This window comes from Alexandromys fortis, unplaced genomic scaffold, assembly GCF_014885135.2.
Source record: "Alexandromys fortis isolate MF-2015 unplaced genomic scaffold, M_Fortis_MF-2015_v1.1 scaffold_134, whole genome shotgun sequence".
NCBI lineage: Eukaryota > Metazoa > Chordata > Mammalia > Rodentia > Cricetidae > Alexandromys > Alexandromys fortis.
The window spans coordinates 4,814,531-4,831,485 of record NW_026068007.1 but is presented as its reverse complement, the minus strand read 5'-3'; the positions used below and the strand labels follow the sequence as shown (position 1 = coordinate 4,831,485).

Genomic DNA, 16,955 nt, shown 5'->3' with positions numbered 1-16,955 from the left:
CAGTCTGTAGGTGTGATTGTTTCACTCCTACTCAACACCACACTAGCCTCAAACACTCACTTGAGGTTGTTTAACCGGCATTGAACTGTTAGCTGAGTGGATGCATGAATAGCTGGAAGGACACTATGGTTTTAAAAATCACTGAAGAGGAAATCTTAAGAAGACGCTCTAGGCTGGGGTGCCGACAGCTTAGTTATTGAAGTGTTTGCCTTGCAAGCATGAGGGCCTGAGCTTGGTCCCCAGAACTCATGATCCAAAAGTTAAATTATAAGCCACCAGGTAGGTGCTGTGCACTTGGAAATGAGTGCTGGAGAAGGAGATAGGCGGATCCCTGGGGGCGCTGGCAGGCAGCCCACCATAGTCGGCAGGTTCCGAGCCCAGGGACCTGAGGAATGGTGCGCAAGGAAACCTCTGCACTCCACACACTTCCTGAAGGTCTTAGACTTCGGAGTTACTGGAAGTGCAGAGAGGTGCTTACAGTATGTGCCTGCGTGTCGATTTCAGAGAGGCCAGAATCTGGGAGGAGACCTAGGCACTCTAAAAATAGAAATAATAAACAAGTAGGACTTGTCTTTCTTCTGACGGGGAAGAATATACAGGTTGGGGGAGGAGCTTCAAAAACTCTGCCCAGACTGGAGCATTCTGAGGGCTATAAAATGGCTGTAGCCACCGCACCAGCTTTAGTCTTCCACTCCCGCTGGTGACGATTCGGAGCTGGTGCAGGTAAGTTCTGGGAAGGGACTTCTCGGGGCCTGGGAGGACATGGGGACCGGTGCCAGTCAGCTCATAGTCACGACCTCTGTTCAATTCGGAGCTGGTGCAGGTAAGTTCTGGGAAGGGACTTCTCGGGGCCTGGGAGGACATGGGGACCGGTGCCAGTCAGCTCATAGTCACGACCTCTGTTCACTGATGGTATTGGATAGAAAAGAATCACCGAGTTCCACAAAGAAGCAAGCAGAGCCCCAGGGACCCTGGAGTGCCTCCCCCCTCCCCCCAGGAGTTCGAGGAAAAGGTGGGGCTAGGGCACTGATACAGCAGGCATGACAAAGAGGTAATGCTTGAACTCACAGCCAGGTTTCTGGAGAAATCTGCAGGCATCTGTACAAATTACTTACGCTTCCTTTCCTCTCTCCGAAGCTCAAACCATGACTGCTGTCAGCCTGGAATGGAATAAGGATCCATGGCCTGGACTGCAGTAAACAATCTCAGTCATTATGCTCTGATTTTTTGTCTCCTCTTCCGGCTGAGCCATCAAGGCACACCTCTCCTGTCAGGTGAGTTCCTGGGATTTGACTGGGGGAAGGGGCACTGGGAGTTAGGGTGGCGGCAAGGAATGCAAGTCTTCCCTGTGGAACTGCTCCTGGCCCTCTTCAGTCAGTCTAAGATATGTGGAGGAGCCCACGAGTAACAGAAATCAGTTACTGCAGATTGGGACACAGGAGCTAGAGGAAATGGGAGGTCAAGAAGGCAGATAGAAATCACTAAACAGAGAGCTGTGACTGGCAGTGACGGGCACACCTTGTGATCGCTCTAGGAAGTTAGCAAGGACAGTCTCCTGCACCCAGGCTCTGAGTACTCTATGAACTATCTTCTCCATTCCTTACAATCCCTCAGGCATTCCCTGGGCTCTTTGCCCTTGAACATTAACAACAGATCAGAACACCTAAGGTCTCACTATCCGTATCCACACACTGCCCCTTCTGCCCCTTTGTTTGTCTGTTTGTTCAGAGGCCGATTCCACTTTCTAACCCTAAGCAAGGATGACCTGGAAATCAGTGAGTGAACCTGCCTGCCAGTCTGAGCAGGTTCAGCGTGTAAAGAATGTTCCACCACACCCAGTAAAACTCACTAACCGGGGATCCCAGCTTTCTCATGAATGGCAACATCCGGTTTCCTGGCTGATCATGTATCTTCGTGCATTCTGACTGGATGTCTGTTTTCCTCTGGGATTTCTTTGTTCTGTCAGTCATGAACTTGGTGCCAGGCCCCAGATGGCATTCACCACACTAATCATGTGGACCATGGTCCCTCCATGCTGTTCGCTGCTGCTCACCCCAGCTAGGTCTACTGTGCTAAGATTTTTCTGCTCTGTGTTTACTAGCATCCCTTCTCAGTAACACCAGCTCCTAGCAGTAAGCACTTGCCATGAATGAACTTCTGCAAAGGCTGGGGCCCTTCTCCCTGGGTAATCTTCCCATGTTTGGTGAAAAAGGATGGGTTTTTTTCTCTCTTGAGCACCTGCTCCCTGTTCCAGTAGCTGATTCCAAATTACCACACAGAGACTTAGTATTATTTATAAATGCTTGGCTGATAGCTCAGTCTTATTACTAGCTAGCTCTTACATTTAAATCAACCCATTTCTATTAATCTACATGTTGCCGCATGGCTTGTGGCTTTATCTGTCCTCTAGTAGACTTGTTCCCCAAGAGGCTAGCTCGCATCTCCCTGACTCTACCCTTCTTTCCCCCAGCAGCCTCAGTCTGATCACCCTGCCTATTCTTTTTACATAGCGTTTGTAGGAAGAGAATAAAAGTAGCTCCCTCCCTCCCTGCCTTCCTTCAGCTTTATTATTATTATTTTTCTCTCATATGTCCCAACAGTAGTTTTTCTCCCTCCCCTCCTTCAGTTTCTCCTCCTCAAATTCCCTCTCCCCCAGATTCACACTCCCTCTGACTCTCCTTAGAGAAGGCTTTCCAGGGTCATCAGTCCAACATGGCATAACAAGCACAGTAAGCCCAGGTACATATCATGACATCAAGGCTGGACAAAGCAACCCAGCAGGAGAAAAAAGGTGCCACAAGCAGAGAAAAGAGTCAGATACATCCCCACTCCCACTGTTAGGAATATCACAAGAACACCAAGCTATGCGGCCATAACATACATGCAGAAGAACTAGGTCAGACTCCTACAGGCTCCCTGATGTCTGTGAGCCTCCAAGATTCCAAGACTAAAGATGTTAAAATTGATGGACATCTAAGATGGAGGCTTCTCTCCCCCCCTTCCCATCCCCTCTTAATCAGACCTTCTTGAAGGAGTCTAGGGATCACAGATAATGATTCTTTGCTCCTTCTTGTTTGGGCCTCATCTACATGTTTTTCTCACAGATAAGCACAGTCTTTGCTTCAAATTCACTGTTGAGGCTTCCTATGAACCTGGAAAGTCATGGCTTAACGTATCCTGCTCATTGGATGAAAAGCTTTTATTTGAGTACAAAAATGCCAACAAAGCTGAACTTGTGAGTAGCATTGGAGAAGGAAATTCCACCAAAGTATGGGAAGATGTGACTCAAACGGTTAAAGAAATGGGACAAGAGTTCAGGAAGAGGCTATTACACATCAGACCAAAGACAAAAAATACCAAGGGTAGGTATGGAACGGGGCACAGAGGTCAAGATAGTCAGCTTGAGTGACGAAGGGAAGAGCACAGGTGGGAAGGGCACTTCAGGTCTATCGTGTAAGAGCTAAGTGTCAGCCCAACATGGAAGTACCTGCGGCTGTGAGTAGTGAAGGGCACACAGGACAAGAAACTGTCCCAGTCCCTAGGCCTACAAAGGAAGGGTTGACCTTTAGGGAGGTGATGGCTCTATCAAGAGTGCAAGATGCTAACTGTGTGTGTATTTTCAGATCATCCTGAATTGCAAGTCAACATGTGCTGTCAACGTGAAATAGAACAGAACACTGGTGCCTCCTTGCTGTTCAACCTTAATAAACAAAATTTAGTCTTATTTGATCCAAACAGCATGACTTGGATAGAGCTTAATCCTGAAGCAAGAGGTGTTAAAACTAAATTGGAAAATGACAAGGAACTAGAGAAAGATCTCAAGAAGTTTTCCATGGGAGACTGTAGTCATTGGCTCAATGAATTCTTAAAGCACTGGACAGATATTTCAAGTACGTAGTTAACTGGCTTACCTCAAGGGTAGCCTCAGCAGGCTGGGGGGAAGGTGTGGGAACTGTCTTTAAAGGTTTAATGGCTTCTCTGAATGTTGTTAGCATGTATGGATAATGGTAAATTTGATAAACTGGTTGATTTCTTGGTTCTCTTCCCATCTGGAGAGCCACTAAGGAGCATATGGATTTCTCACCATCCTCTTTCCTTATCTCACCTCTTTATATTTCTGGTTCTTCATTAACCAATGGACCAGAAACCAAATGGTCTCCTATTAACTCCCCAAGTCTATATGCAATTTGTAATATTTCATGGCTTTCTTCTATAGCAGCCTTTTGGCCAGCTCTGGGGACACATCTTAAGGAGGCTGTATAACACTTACCAGAAACAATTAAATGCTACTAACTGTGCCAATGTTCTAAACCTAGTAAATATGTCACATTAAAGATAATGGATGGTCATTTGCCTCCCTTTATAGCAAAATAAGCTCCTGTGGGTAAGGTATATACAACTCCATTTCATGTAAAATAATTGTCACATATGAGCCCCATGGGCTTCTGGAGGGTAGTAGATGCTAATAAGGGCGTATTTTTATGTTCATCCAAAATACTTTCAGGACCAACGGTAAAGACTTTGGATACTGTACAGATGTCACCAAAATCTTGGGATATGAAAGCAATCATCACTGTAGTCTTCGCAATCATAATCCTTTTTCTTATCGGTGTTGTTGTTGTCATTTTCCGGAATGCAATAGGTAAGGAACAGCTGGGCAGGGCTGTGCATGCTATGGGGTTCGTCTGGAGTTTTGGGAAAGGAGTCCTCGCGGCTTCCCTCAAGCACATCACCACTAAAATGAGTCCTATTCTTGTCATAGGTTCTTCTCAGTTGGGCTGGGAATGGCGGTTGAGACAGATGGGGCCAGCATAGGGGGCAGAACTCTGCAGCCAGAGGAGGGATGTAGCAGGAGTGGCCTCCTCAGGTTGGACAAGGTCCAAGATATAGATAACTTCACTAGAGTGTTATTTGCTCATGACGCAACCAAGTTCCCGCTTTGATTAAAAGCTGTTTGCTCTCTAAGGGTGACATGAAACAGGGCAGCAAGGCTTAATGCTATAGGAGATGTCTGTTGCCTTCTGTTTCTTCGCTAGAGCATGAGAAACAGCGTTACTAGACTCGCTGTAAAAACCTGATACATAAAAAGCAGTAGTCCCTGCTGGCCTGGAACTTACTGTGTAGACTCACAGAACTCTGCCTGTGTTTGCCTCTGAGTGCTGTAGTTAATTGTGTGAGCCACCATGCCCAGATAGACTAACCTTGATAGCAAAGATCTAACTTTATGACAGTCTAGTTGCCAGTCAGTTCAACATATGATCTTCCGCTCAGACACCAGGCATGTCAAAAAAAAAAAAAAAAATTAAGCAAGCTTCCAAATGCCTCAAGTATATGAGCTCTTAGCATGACCCTTGCTTGAACCCTTACTACGTACTAATATCAAAAGCATTTGCAAAGGTATTTCTCACAATCATTAGGACTCCCCATTTTACTCTGTTTGTCTCATGTCCCTCCATGATAGATGCAGCTGAGTGGTTTTTCACATTTTCTAAACGGATTGTGAGTTGGGAATGTATTTATTGAGATTTAGTGGGACTAATCTACATGAACACTCTTTTTTGTATGGAGTTGATACTGATGTGCAGAAACCACAAGCCAATTATGCTAACTCACTAAAAACCACAATTTAAACAACAGACTGAAGCGACATGTGAATTAGCCTGCACACGAGTGTGCGCTGGCTCCAGCATAGCAGAAAGTGAAGTGTGATATATCTACAGACAGAAGTAAAGTGCTGCCCCAAGATCAGAATCACAGCCTCAAGAGCCTACACAGTTTCCAAATACCACTCAGTTTTCATAGAAGAAAATATTCATCACTGCAAAGTCATTGACCCAGTTGTTATTAGGGTCCTTATCACTATGAAAAATTAAATACTGCAGAAGGTGAGAGGCAGACCTGGTAAGGCCCATCACATCTTAGACTCAAGAAGCGACCCACATAGAAGGCATGAAATCCTTTCCCAGTATGTGTCCTGGGGATTGCAGTTGCTTGTGGAGGCCCCAAAATGTGAGCCTATTTCCACATTGACCAAAGGTCAGAAAGTTGGAACTTACCCCTATTCCTTCAAGGTGATTGTGATTCTACCGCAAACAAACGTCCCACCTAGATTTGGATCAGAGAGTTTAGCTCAATCTCAAGGTTATTGTTGAGTTCAATCTCAAGGTTATTGTTGAGTTCAATCTCAAGGTTATTGTCAACTGTGGCTAATATCTAGCCCTTGTATTTCAAGAATAGAGAAATACATATATTTCTATCTTAAACAAAAGTCTAAGGATCCAACTAAGTTCCAGTTCCCTTAAGGAGATAAAATTGGATTCTACTCAGGGAGTGGTGTGCCTACAGAATATTTTCGTCTAGGGTGTGTGACTTGTTTTGTTCTAGCAACAAGACAACATGTTTAACTATGGATGTAGCCTGCAACCTTCAACTGGTCTGTTCATTTCTTTGTATCATGTTAATGCAGTTTTTTGTCATATTTCTGATGTTTGGGGTCAGGGATATTTTAAGCGATTGGAAATTAGACGTGGGCTATTTCAGTATTCACTAGAACTCCCTCCAGATACTTTTCTATGTTTTTCTGTTTTGTTATTTTCACATGTGGCTTTGTATTCTTTACTAATATTTCTAAATCCACACATCCCTACCCTGCTAAGAGGCGTTTTTGTCGAGGCTGGTCCCCAACAATTGTTCTAGAAACTTCTTGTGTTTTGAGTGTAATCACATCACAGTATAAAAACAAGATTTGTGGAGTCAGTTCTTCCATCTCTACTTGCTGTCCCAGAGATTCAGCTCAGGTTACCATGTTTGTACCATCAGCTCTTTAGCCACAGGGCCTTCTCACTGCCCTAGGACAAGGAGTGGCCGCAAGTTGAAGTGTGCTATGGCACACTAGAGTGACAACAGGGACAGTATGCCACAGTTCTGTCCAGTAAGAAGACAGACGTGCAAGAAGTGTGTAATAAAGACATTTATTGACTCAGTTTACCTATTTTGCTCTCAGCATTTCAAGTTCAGTTTTCTTTACCTAAGAACATGGACATGTGAGTAGCAGAAGTGAGGCCTGAGAGGAGGACACATAAAACTTTTCAGAATGTAAACTACTTGGAACTTGGCATTTATGCCTCATGATAGTCATTTAAAGACTTAAAAGACTCTGTTCCTTGCTCATTGAAAATATCATTTTAGCCAATGTTATTAGTGCAATTTGTTTTAAATTTCTAGTATAATGTCTGATGGACATAGGGGTGTAGCTAGAATCTCAGCACTCAGGAAGTAGAGACAGGAGGGATAGTAATAAAAGGCCATTTTTGACTATATAACAAGTTTGAAGCCAGTACAAGCTACAGAAGGAAACCTAATCACAAAGTAAGAAAAAGGAAAATGAGGAACTATTATTATCATTTGTTATAACCACCACCATCATTATTATTGCATGGATTTATATCCAGATAAAAAGCTTATTGTAGAAGAGCACCAAATATTAAGCCTGTGTCATACTCTGTGCATTAGTAGATATAGGTTTATGATAGTGTTTAAGAGAAAAAAAAACAGAATAGACAAAGGTTATTTAAGAGGTGACACAGTAGTACATACCTCTACTTCCAGCACTCAGGAGGCTGAGACAAAAGGATCACCAAGTTCAAGGCAAGCCTAGACTACAAGGTGAGATCCTGTCAAACAAAGCAAGTAGGCATCTAATTTGATAAATGTTCTTTGCTAGACTCAGTGTACATGAATCTACGATGCTAATATTGGTGATTTTGGAATTGAAATGAGCTGTTTACAAAAGCAAAGCTTATCCTCAGCACCATCACGGTTAGATTTTGCCATATGCAGTCTAGAGCAAGCACAGAGAAGTGTGGTGAAGATGGGTAAGACTCTGATTTTCATTTATTATTCCAAAGTATTTCCAATAAACATGCTTAGTGTGAAAGATTTACATTTAATATCAATTAATACAAAGATCTGTGTTTTATTTTGCTTTTTTTCATTTTTGAGTAGGTGTAATTATTTTAAGATCATTTTTTTATTTGTTCCTCTATGATTATGCCGCCAAGTCTCCTGCATTCGTGGAACTCGCAGGGGTCAGCACACCCCAAGTGCAGTGGGTGAGCCTTACCCTGAGGAAACCATCTGCATGAATGTGATGTGTCCTCTGGAAGGTAAGTATTGAAGATAACATTTTTATGAACTGTGAACCTGGGGTATGGTTGCACATACTTGTCAGAACAGGCCTTGAGAAGCTAAGGTAAGCAAGAGTCTGTGGTACACAGGAAGTTCCAAGCAAGCTCGGGCCACAAATAAAACCTAGTCTCAAAAGAACCACAAAAGCACATTAAAAGTAAAGTAAAAGGCCTGGAGAACCAAAAATATAGATATCTGCCTGACCTCCTACTTGTTTTGGTTTTATTCAGTCTCTTTTTAAATATATTTCAAAATGTCATTTTCATTTGAAAGACAAAATGGCAGAAAGGTTTGAAATAAATACATCCAAACGAAAAAGAAAAAAATCCCCTGGGAAGCTGAGCTGTACAGTCTGTGAAGTGGGGAGAAGTGTCCTCCTGAGATGAAGTAGGGTAGGATGCAGGTGTGCAGGAGCCCACTGTAACTGACACCCCTTTTTCATCACTAGGTGTTTCTCCATGCTGCTCCTCAGCTTCTTCTGTAATCTGATCTGCAGTCGTTGTCAACAGCTGCCTCTGGTACATCTCTGGAATAGTCCGCATCTCTCTACATCACAGCCAGAAAACAAAACCTTCTGATGGTGTTGTTAATCTGCCATTTCACTTCTGAATAAACATGGTGTGAAATATTAAAGTTGACTGTCTCCATGACTCCTCTATCACCTCATTAAGATGGAACAGGTCATTGTCACCAGCAACTCCATCTTCCTTTGTTACTGTTTCATTTCTCATTCTTAGACTATGACCTTGGGGAGATCAGGCTGTACCCTGCTCTAGGATACTCCTTATTGTGTAAAATGATGGTTTTCAGGTTGTGTCTTTCTCAAGGTGGCTTCATTAATAAGCAACAAGTTGATGCCCGGGCATCTCCAGTGCACATAGACAAGGCTTCTGTCTGGCACCACCTACAAGAAAAGGTAGATAAATACCTTATTCCTAAAAATGGAAAGACATCACTGATAGACATATCAAAATCAATTAGACACATGAGAGTGAGGACATATCAAAACCATATCTGTATTGGATAGCTTTATGTCAACTTGACATAAGCTAGAGTTATTTGAAAGAAGGGAAACTCAGTTGAGAAAATGTGTCTATATGATCCAGCTTTAGGTGCTTTCCTAAATAGTGGTTGATGGTGGAGGGCCCAGCCCATTGTGGTTGGACCCATCCCTGGGTGGGTGGCCCTGGGCTCTATAAGAAAGCTACAGAACATGTCTTGAAGAGCAAGTCAGTGCTGCACTCTTCCATGGCTTGTGCATCAGCCCTGCCTCCAGGTTTCCACCCTCTTTGAGTTTCTATTCTAGTTTCCTTCACTGATGGACTATAATATTAAAGTGCAAACTAAACAAACTCTTTCCTTTGCAACACACTTTTCATCAAGTGTCTCATCACAGCAATAGAAACTCTAAATAAGACAACATCTGAATAATCAGACCTGATATATTTTCAAATATCCCAAACTGAAGGAGGAACAACACCTAACCTGGACCCACAAAGAGGAGAACACCTGGCACTATCGTGGTGATACCTACCAGCAATCTCACCACCGATTCCCATGCTGTATCAAGAGACCAACAAGCAGAGAACTGATTGTCCCCTGTGCTTCAGCTGTCACATGCTTCTGTTCCTACCCATGTAGTCTAGTCATCCTGTGTCCCTCCCCCCCCTTCCCCATCCCATGGTCCTGACTTCACCCCCTGCAGCTCCATTGAACCCTGAACCTGGCTAAGCCCTGTTAGTCTGCGGCTCTCCAGCTGGCTCCTTAATGCTTATCTGGACAACTGCATCTGAACCAATCTCTACCTCTGTGCTGAGTGAAGCTTCTATGACCATTTCATGACCTACATACATACATCACATACATGGACACACACATCACATACATGCACACACATGTATATATGTATATATGTATATGTGTATATATGTATATGTGTATATATCTCCAGCCATTCCGTAAACTACACACACATATCACATACATGCCCCTTCTTCACTAGCTGTCACCACTCACATACCCTTGACTGAGGATACTCTCCTCCAGTAAACCCACCCCTTCTCACCACACAGCCCAAAGCAGAGGGTGGCGCTCCATTTCCACTGTGGGGGTCAGTTAAATGGTGCGGAGTAGGAGCACATGGAAGCTTCTGCCCTTGCACCCCAGGCCCATCTAGTCCACCTCCTGGGCAGGCAGCATCAGATAATGGTATTCATTTAGGCAGCAATCAGTTTTTCTGTAAATGTCAGGCACTAAATATTTCCAAATTGACAAGCCATACAATAGCTGCCTTTATATCAAATATTGAATCAATGAGCAGGAGACCAGAATTAGCCTCTGACCAATTCTTCTGACCCCAGATTAAACCATATGCAATATCACAATGTTGGTGCCCATCCCCCCCACAGCACCAGAGTCAACAGTGAGTCCTGTGCTGCTGTGGCTTCTGGTGACCTGGAGGTGACATGAGGACTAAAGTTTGTGACCCACTCCTCTCTCCTCTGCTGTCCAGTGGATTCTTTGTCACATAACCCATGGGGGACATGAGTTAGGCTGAGGTGGCAGATTAGTTAGGACCTAATCTATGACACATGGTACACAGGTTTTTTATTTATTTATTTATTTTGCTTTTTTAAGACAGAGTTTCTTTGTATAATAGCCCTTGCTGTCCTGGAACTCACCCTGTATACCTGGGTGGCTTCGAACTCACAGAGATCTTTCTGCCTCTGCTTCTCATGTGCTGGGATTAAAGGTGTGTGCCTCCACTGCCTGACTGTGCCACCTTTACCCAGCCACAGCCACAGGAAGGGTTTTTTTAAGTATACTGTCCAAGGAAGGCTGTGTCAGACAATTGTCTCTTCCTACTATGGAAGCCCCGACTCTCCACGTGACACACCAACTATGCCACTGTCACGAATTCTTTCTGAGACTCCTCTATGCATACTGGACCTGTCTCCCTAAGGTCCTGCCTACCTAGTAGGAGAGAGAGTCCCCTGAGGCTCTGTGGTCACTGATTTCCCATAACCATGTCCCAGGGTTCAATACAATGCCAAGAGCCACTTTGGATGGTGCGAGTTAGGAGCAAGAGTTGGATCAGTGGTCAAGAGTTCTTGCTGCTCTTCCATGGACACAGAGTTCCCAGCACCCTGGGCAACAAAAACACAACTGCCTACAACTCTATTTCTAAGGGTTATGAGGCTCTGACCTCAGCGGGTGCCCACATGCATGGGGACATACTCATACACAGACTTACAGACATTTACACCAATTTCAAAAATTAAAATAAAAAAGATACATGTTCCTCTGTTGTCCTGTGTCATGAGTTTGCTTCTGATTCATGATTCTCCGATTAGGAACTTTCATACACAATCCCTTAACTAAGCATAGATGCTTCGGTAGTATAGATTGTCATGGATCATTGGAACAACAGGCAAGTGTGTGTATGTGTGTGTGTGTCTGTGTGTGCTCACATGCTTGTATGCATATGTGATCTCCCCTGGAAAATTCTTGTCACACAACGATTATTAGAGAGAGATAGCCAGGTACTAGTATAGAAGGCAAGCAGCACAGAGAAGCTTAGCAAAGAGGTTTAACATTCCCTTTAAAGTGTTTTCTTCTTTTTTCCTCATATTGAAAAGAAATTCTCTTCTCACACACTTTCCTCTGATTTTAGGTTCCCCTCTCTCTACCTCTCCTAGTTCCTCCCCTACTTTTCAAAAGAACAGGCTTCTAAGAGATAGTAATTAAACATGACAAAATACAATATAAAAGATGAAGCAAAAAACATCATAGTGAAGTTGGACACAGCAATTCAACAGGAGGAAGAGTTTTAAGAGCAGGTATAAGAGTCAGAGACCCACTCATTCTCACAGTCCGGATTCCCATAAAAATGCTAAGCTAAAAGCTATAGTGTATACGTAAAGGACCTGATGCAGGCCTGCAGACCCATGTAGTCCCTGTTCTTCTATCTTCAGTCTTTCATTTGCTTTATTAGAGTTAACCAAGATAATTTATATTATTTGAGGCTTTGTGAAAGCTGTTGTTTCATTGCTTTCTTTCTGAGTCTGTTTGTCAGTTTTATTTAAGAGGTTTACTGGTTTTTGTGAGTTAATTTTGTATCCAGCTACTTTGCTGAAAGTGTTTATCAACTGTATGAATTCTCTGATAGAACTTTTAGAGTCACTTATGTATAATATCACATCAACTGCAAATAATGATACTTTGACTTCTTTTTCTCCAATTTGTTTCCCATTGATCTCCTTTGATTGTCCTATTGTTCTAGCTAAGACTTCGAATACTATATTGAATAGGCATTTAGTGAGCGAACAGCCTTATCTTGTTCCTGATTTTAGGGGAATTGCTTTGAGTTCCTCTCCATTAATTTGATGTTGGCAATAGGTATGCCATATATTGCTATTATTATCTTTAGCTAACTCCCTCGTATTTCTAAACTGTCCAGGACTTTTATCATGAAGGGGTGCTGGATTTTGTCAAAGGCTTTTTCTACATCTAATGACATGATGAATCACATAACATTTTATTTTCACTTTGTTTATACAGTGGATTGTGTTTGTTTATTTTTGTATATTGAACCATTCCTGCATCTTAAGATGAAGCCTACTTGACTGTGGTGGATGATATTTTTATTGTGTTCTTAAATTCAGTTTGCAGATATTTTATTGGGTATTTTTGCATCTATGTTCATAAGGGTCATTAGTCTGTGATTTTCTTTGCTGGGTCTTTATGTGGTTTGAGTACCAGAATAAAATAAAGTGGGCAATGATCCTTTTGTTTCTATTTTGTGGAATAATAGAAATTCTTTCTCAGACATTCATCATCATTACATCATATTATTATCATTATTGTTATTTTTAATTGGTACATGTTTGGGAGTCAGGGATGCTTTCTTTAAATTACCTTCATAATTCACTGTTCTTGCTTCCATAAAAACAGCTAGTGAAAGAAACAGACAATTTTTTGATAGGTACCACATATCAAAATTAAATCAAGAACAGACAGACAATTTAAATAGACCTATAACTCCTAAGGAAATAGAAGCAGTTGTTAAAAAACCTCCCAACAACAACAACAACAACGACAAAAGCCCAGGGACAGCTGGTTTCAGCACAGAATCCTATCAGAATTTCAAAGAAGAACTAATACCAACACTCCTTAAATTGTTCCACACAATAGAAACAGAAGGAACATTGCCAAATTCTTTTTTATGAGGCCACAATTACCCTGACACCCAAACCACACTAAAATGCAACAAAGAAAATTACAGACCACTCTCCCTCATGAACATTGACACAAAAATACTCAATAAAATACTGGCAAACTCAGTCCAAGAACACATAAAAAAAATAATAATCCACTCTAGTTAAGTAGGCTTTATCCCAGAGATGCAAGGATGGTTCAACACACAAAAATCTATCAATGTAATCCACCATATTAATAAACTGAAGTGGAAAACCACATGATCATCACATTAGATGCTGAAAAGGGTGTTGCTGGGGTTGGAGTAGAGAGTGTAGCAAGGTAAGGGGGAGGGGCAGAAAAAATATAAGGCACAGGGAGGTGTGGTGGAGCTGAGGTTTGAGAAAGAGGAGAGAGTTAACAGGGTAAGGCCCTAGACAGGGAATCAAGGCAGGGATGAAGGTAAGGTAAAGAACAGTCCAGGAGCCAGTACCACACTCTGCCCAAGGTCAAGAGAAGGTAAGGATGTGTAAAGGGGAGAGAATAGAGCATTGGGGTGTTGACTGGGGTATCTGTCCCATGCAGTCCCACAGCTGTTTAGCCCCAAATAAATATACAGAGGGCTACATTAATTATAAACTGATTGGCCTATTAGTTCAGGGCTATTATTAACTCTTTCTTACATCTTATATTAGCCCATTATTCCTGTCTATTTTAGCTTCAGCTGCCTTGGTTCTCCAATGCTGCAGTGGATTTGTGTGGGAAGGGACTACAAGGAGTGAGAGGCCTGGGGACACCAGAACCCTGGAGCCCAGGCTGCTCAGCTTCTCCCTGAGGGTCATGGTCTGTGACAGAGGAAGGACCTGAGCTTCCTTAAGACTCTTCTGGAAGCTGATGTAACCACAAAACCTCTAAGAAAAAAGGGAAGAGATGTGAAAGACAAACCCCAAACTTCCTGAGGTCACAGCCCTAATTCTGAAATTTTCATGACTGTCATCAACAGGAAGCTGGCGTCTACTACAGTGCTCTTCACATCTAAGGCTGGGTTTAGAGAAGGGAACCCATGGCCTGGGCCACAGTGAACACGTTCACTAATTTCATCCTGGCTCTGTTCCCACTGGCTCAAGCTCCCATGAGTTTGACGGATTCAACAAGACTTGAGGGGAAAGAAGGGCACAGCATCAGGGAGGAAGGGTGATCTTATCTGAGCTGATGATCCTGGGTCTCAAGCCCTATCCCCCATCCTTTCAGGCTCCTTCTGGATAAGCATACAGTCTAGACCCTGGGGTTTATTCTCTACCTCACCCAACACTCTTTCTCTCAGAGGCTTTCAGAAAAGCTGGGAGGTTTCAGAACAAATACAACAGGATGACGAGACCGCAGTAGAGGAAACAGAAGTTCACTGTGGCTCACCAGAAGTCACTAAATCTCTAAGCCCATAGATGTCCCAGAGACAGGAGTCACATCACCCCAGTTTTCTCCTCCTTCTCCTCATTTTTTCTCACTGTATAAACCAGGTTGCCACTTCCCTCCATCAGCCTTCTCAGAGGTGAGGGCAGAGGTCACCACACACAGCTTCACTGACTACTTCATACACTGAACCAGCACCGAGTTCACCATCCTTACATCCCCTTCCCCCACCCTCCCACCCAGAAAGGTGATTATCACCTCCTCAACCAGCTGGCACTGCATGCCCCTGCCTGAGGACACACCCAAGAAATCCATGCACTCTCACCCATAGAACCTAAAGTAGGGGACACTGGACAAAGTTTAAACACATACAATGTTCCCAGTGGGGCATAAGCAAGCTTCTGCCCTAGCCTTCCAGGCCCCCCTAGGCTAACTCCTGGGCAGACAGTAGCAGATAATGGGGTTCATTTCAGCAGGCATCGCATAGCTTTTATTTACAGAGCACATAATAATACTGACAACTCGGCAAGTCACTCCCTATCTACATCAAACACTCTATCCCAGCTTCAGTGTGAAAGCAGCTCAAGGGATTAGGGGACAACTGGAGACCACATTTGGCCTCTGTACTCATCTGACGCCAGATTAGGTAGCATCCTGTTTTCCAGTACTGGTACCCATTTCCCTGAGCACTCTCTCCAAGTGATGCCAAAGCTGTGTGCTAAACAACCAGGAATGGTCCTGTGCCGCCTGTGCCTCCTGGGCCAGCGGGGATGATATGGGGAGTTCCTGGTGTTTGTGCCCATTGTGCCCTGCAGTCCAGGAAATGAGGATGCTCCTGAGTCGGAGATGCTTGCTGAGGGAGAGGGGAAACCCCCTTCACTTCTTCTAGGGTAAGATTCCTACAACCCCTCAGGGGAATTGGAGATGTTCTGTCAGTCCTTGTCTTTCCCTGCTAGGCAGCTCCCAACATGTATGACCACCATGTCCCTTCTGGATTTGTCTCACTTCTGGACATCTTGTCTGACTGTGATCTTTTCAAGTAACAGCCTAGTGGGAAAGAGCTCACCTCATCATATCTGCCTGAGGCCTGATGGGCCTTCTGATAGCCTGGGACCACAGGCTGCTCTCTCCTAGGCCCCAGGACTATGCCAGGGAACACAATGAAATGGAGTCTATTTCCCCTGTTGCAGGTGGGTCAGGCTGGCTCCTGCCCAAGGAAGGTGCTTCTCCAATCAGACACTGCCATGAACTCCACCCAGAGCCATTTCCTTCGTGGCACTTCAGATTGCACTGGGAACATTGGTGAGTCAGAGAACTCAGTACTGCTCAGTCCAGCAGGCTGGGTGCCTCGGCAGTGACAATCTGGCAGTGAAAGCTGGCAGCTACAGGTATAGATTCCATGGCTTTGTCACTAAGAATACCTGTGGTTTTAGCAGGAATAGAGACACTTCCTCTTTATGGTGACCTGGGCTGGATCACCCCACTGATGAAGGGTCTTGCTGTGATTCAGTGCTCCCTCTGGAAACACTCCCACAGACACAGAACATCCCATTCGTTCTCCATATCTGCTAAGCCAGTCAGGCTGACAATGTTGATCACTGTCAAAACCCCTTACAGTTTTGTCCTCTGTGTTTTAACTTACAGTGCCTACTATAGAGTAAACACAGCATGGAGGCAACACTGACATAAAAACACACATTGCTCTACAGATACCACTACAGCCTCCCCACCCTGCCCTACTGTACCCTCCTCTCCCAGTAACTCCCGTTCCCTTCTCATATATTCATGTTCTGCTGTCCTTCTTCATCTCTGCCTTATTCCCTCTCTCCTGTCTCCTGGACCTTCTTTTATATCCGGGTTTCTCCCTACATTTACTCCCCATTAGATAACTGTATTTAACTTTTATGAATGAATGAATGAATTCAAAGCTATTTTAGATAAGGTCTGGGGAGATGTGAGCTTTCTGGGATTCACTGACCAGACACCATAGCCAACTCAGAGAGCTAAGGCCAGTGAAAGACATTGTGCTAAAGTAAGATGGATGGAACCTGTGAATTCACAGCCAAGGTCAATCCTGTATGTACAGTAGCTACTACTACCACACACACACACACACACACACACACACACACACCTTTACAAGCATAGGAGCAAAGGGTTCA

General features: G+C 43.7%; 1 protein-coding gene and 1 long non-coding RNA gene across 3 annotated transcripts in view; one reads left to right on the top strand and one right to left on the bottom strand.

Moving 5' to 3' along the window:
- The first annotated feature begins 585 nt into the window (after positions 1-585).
- On the top strand, positions 586-8,758 carry LOC126513325 (retinoic acid early transcript 1E-like). 2 transcript variants are annotated; one of them, XM_050161640.1, is made up of 7 exons: positions 586-723; positions 1,138-1,274; positions 3,105-3,362; positions 3,624-3,890; positions 4,505-4,642; positions 8,061-8,165; positions 8,636-8,758. In XM_050161640.1, the coding sequence occupies exons 2-7, from the start codon at positions 1,181-1,183 to the stop codon at positions 8,674-8,676; spliced, it is 903 nt and encodes a 300-aa protein (XP_050017597.1). In that variant the 5' UTR covers positions 586-723; positions 1,138-1,180; the 3' UTR covers positions 8,677-8,758. The 2 variants fall into 2 exon arrangements, with proteins under 2 accessions (XP_050017597.1, XP_050017598.1); XM_050161641.1 differs by lacking the exon at positions 586-723 and adding an exon at positions 799-823.
- A 195-nt stretch (positions 8,759-8,953) lies between these two features.
- Positions 8,954-16,955, bottom strand: part of LOC126513326 (uncharacterized) — a 77,069-nt gene continuing 69,067 nt past the window's right edge. Inside the window, exon 3 of the long non-coding RNA XR_007595298.1 lies at positions 8,954-9,091. This is a non-coding gene — a long non-coding RNA (uncharacterized lncRNA). The remainder of the gene's footprint in view (positions 9,092-16,955) is intronic.

Bases quoted from the DNA above. Each gene is read 5' to 3' on its own strand.
- LOC126513325 (XM_050161640.1), top strand. From the start codon at position 1,181: ATGGCCTGGACTGCAGTAAACAATCTCAGTCATTATGCTCTGATTTTT. The intron at 3,363-3,623 runs GTAGGTATGGAA...GTGTATTTTCAG, and splicing joins AAAGACAAAAAATACCAAGG to ATCATCCTGAATTGCAAGTC. The intron at 4,643-8,060 runs GTAAGGAACAGC...TATGCCGCCAAG, and splicing joins CATTTTCCGGAATGCAATAG to TCTCCTGCATTCGTGGAACT.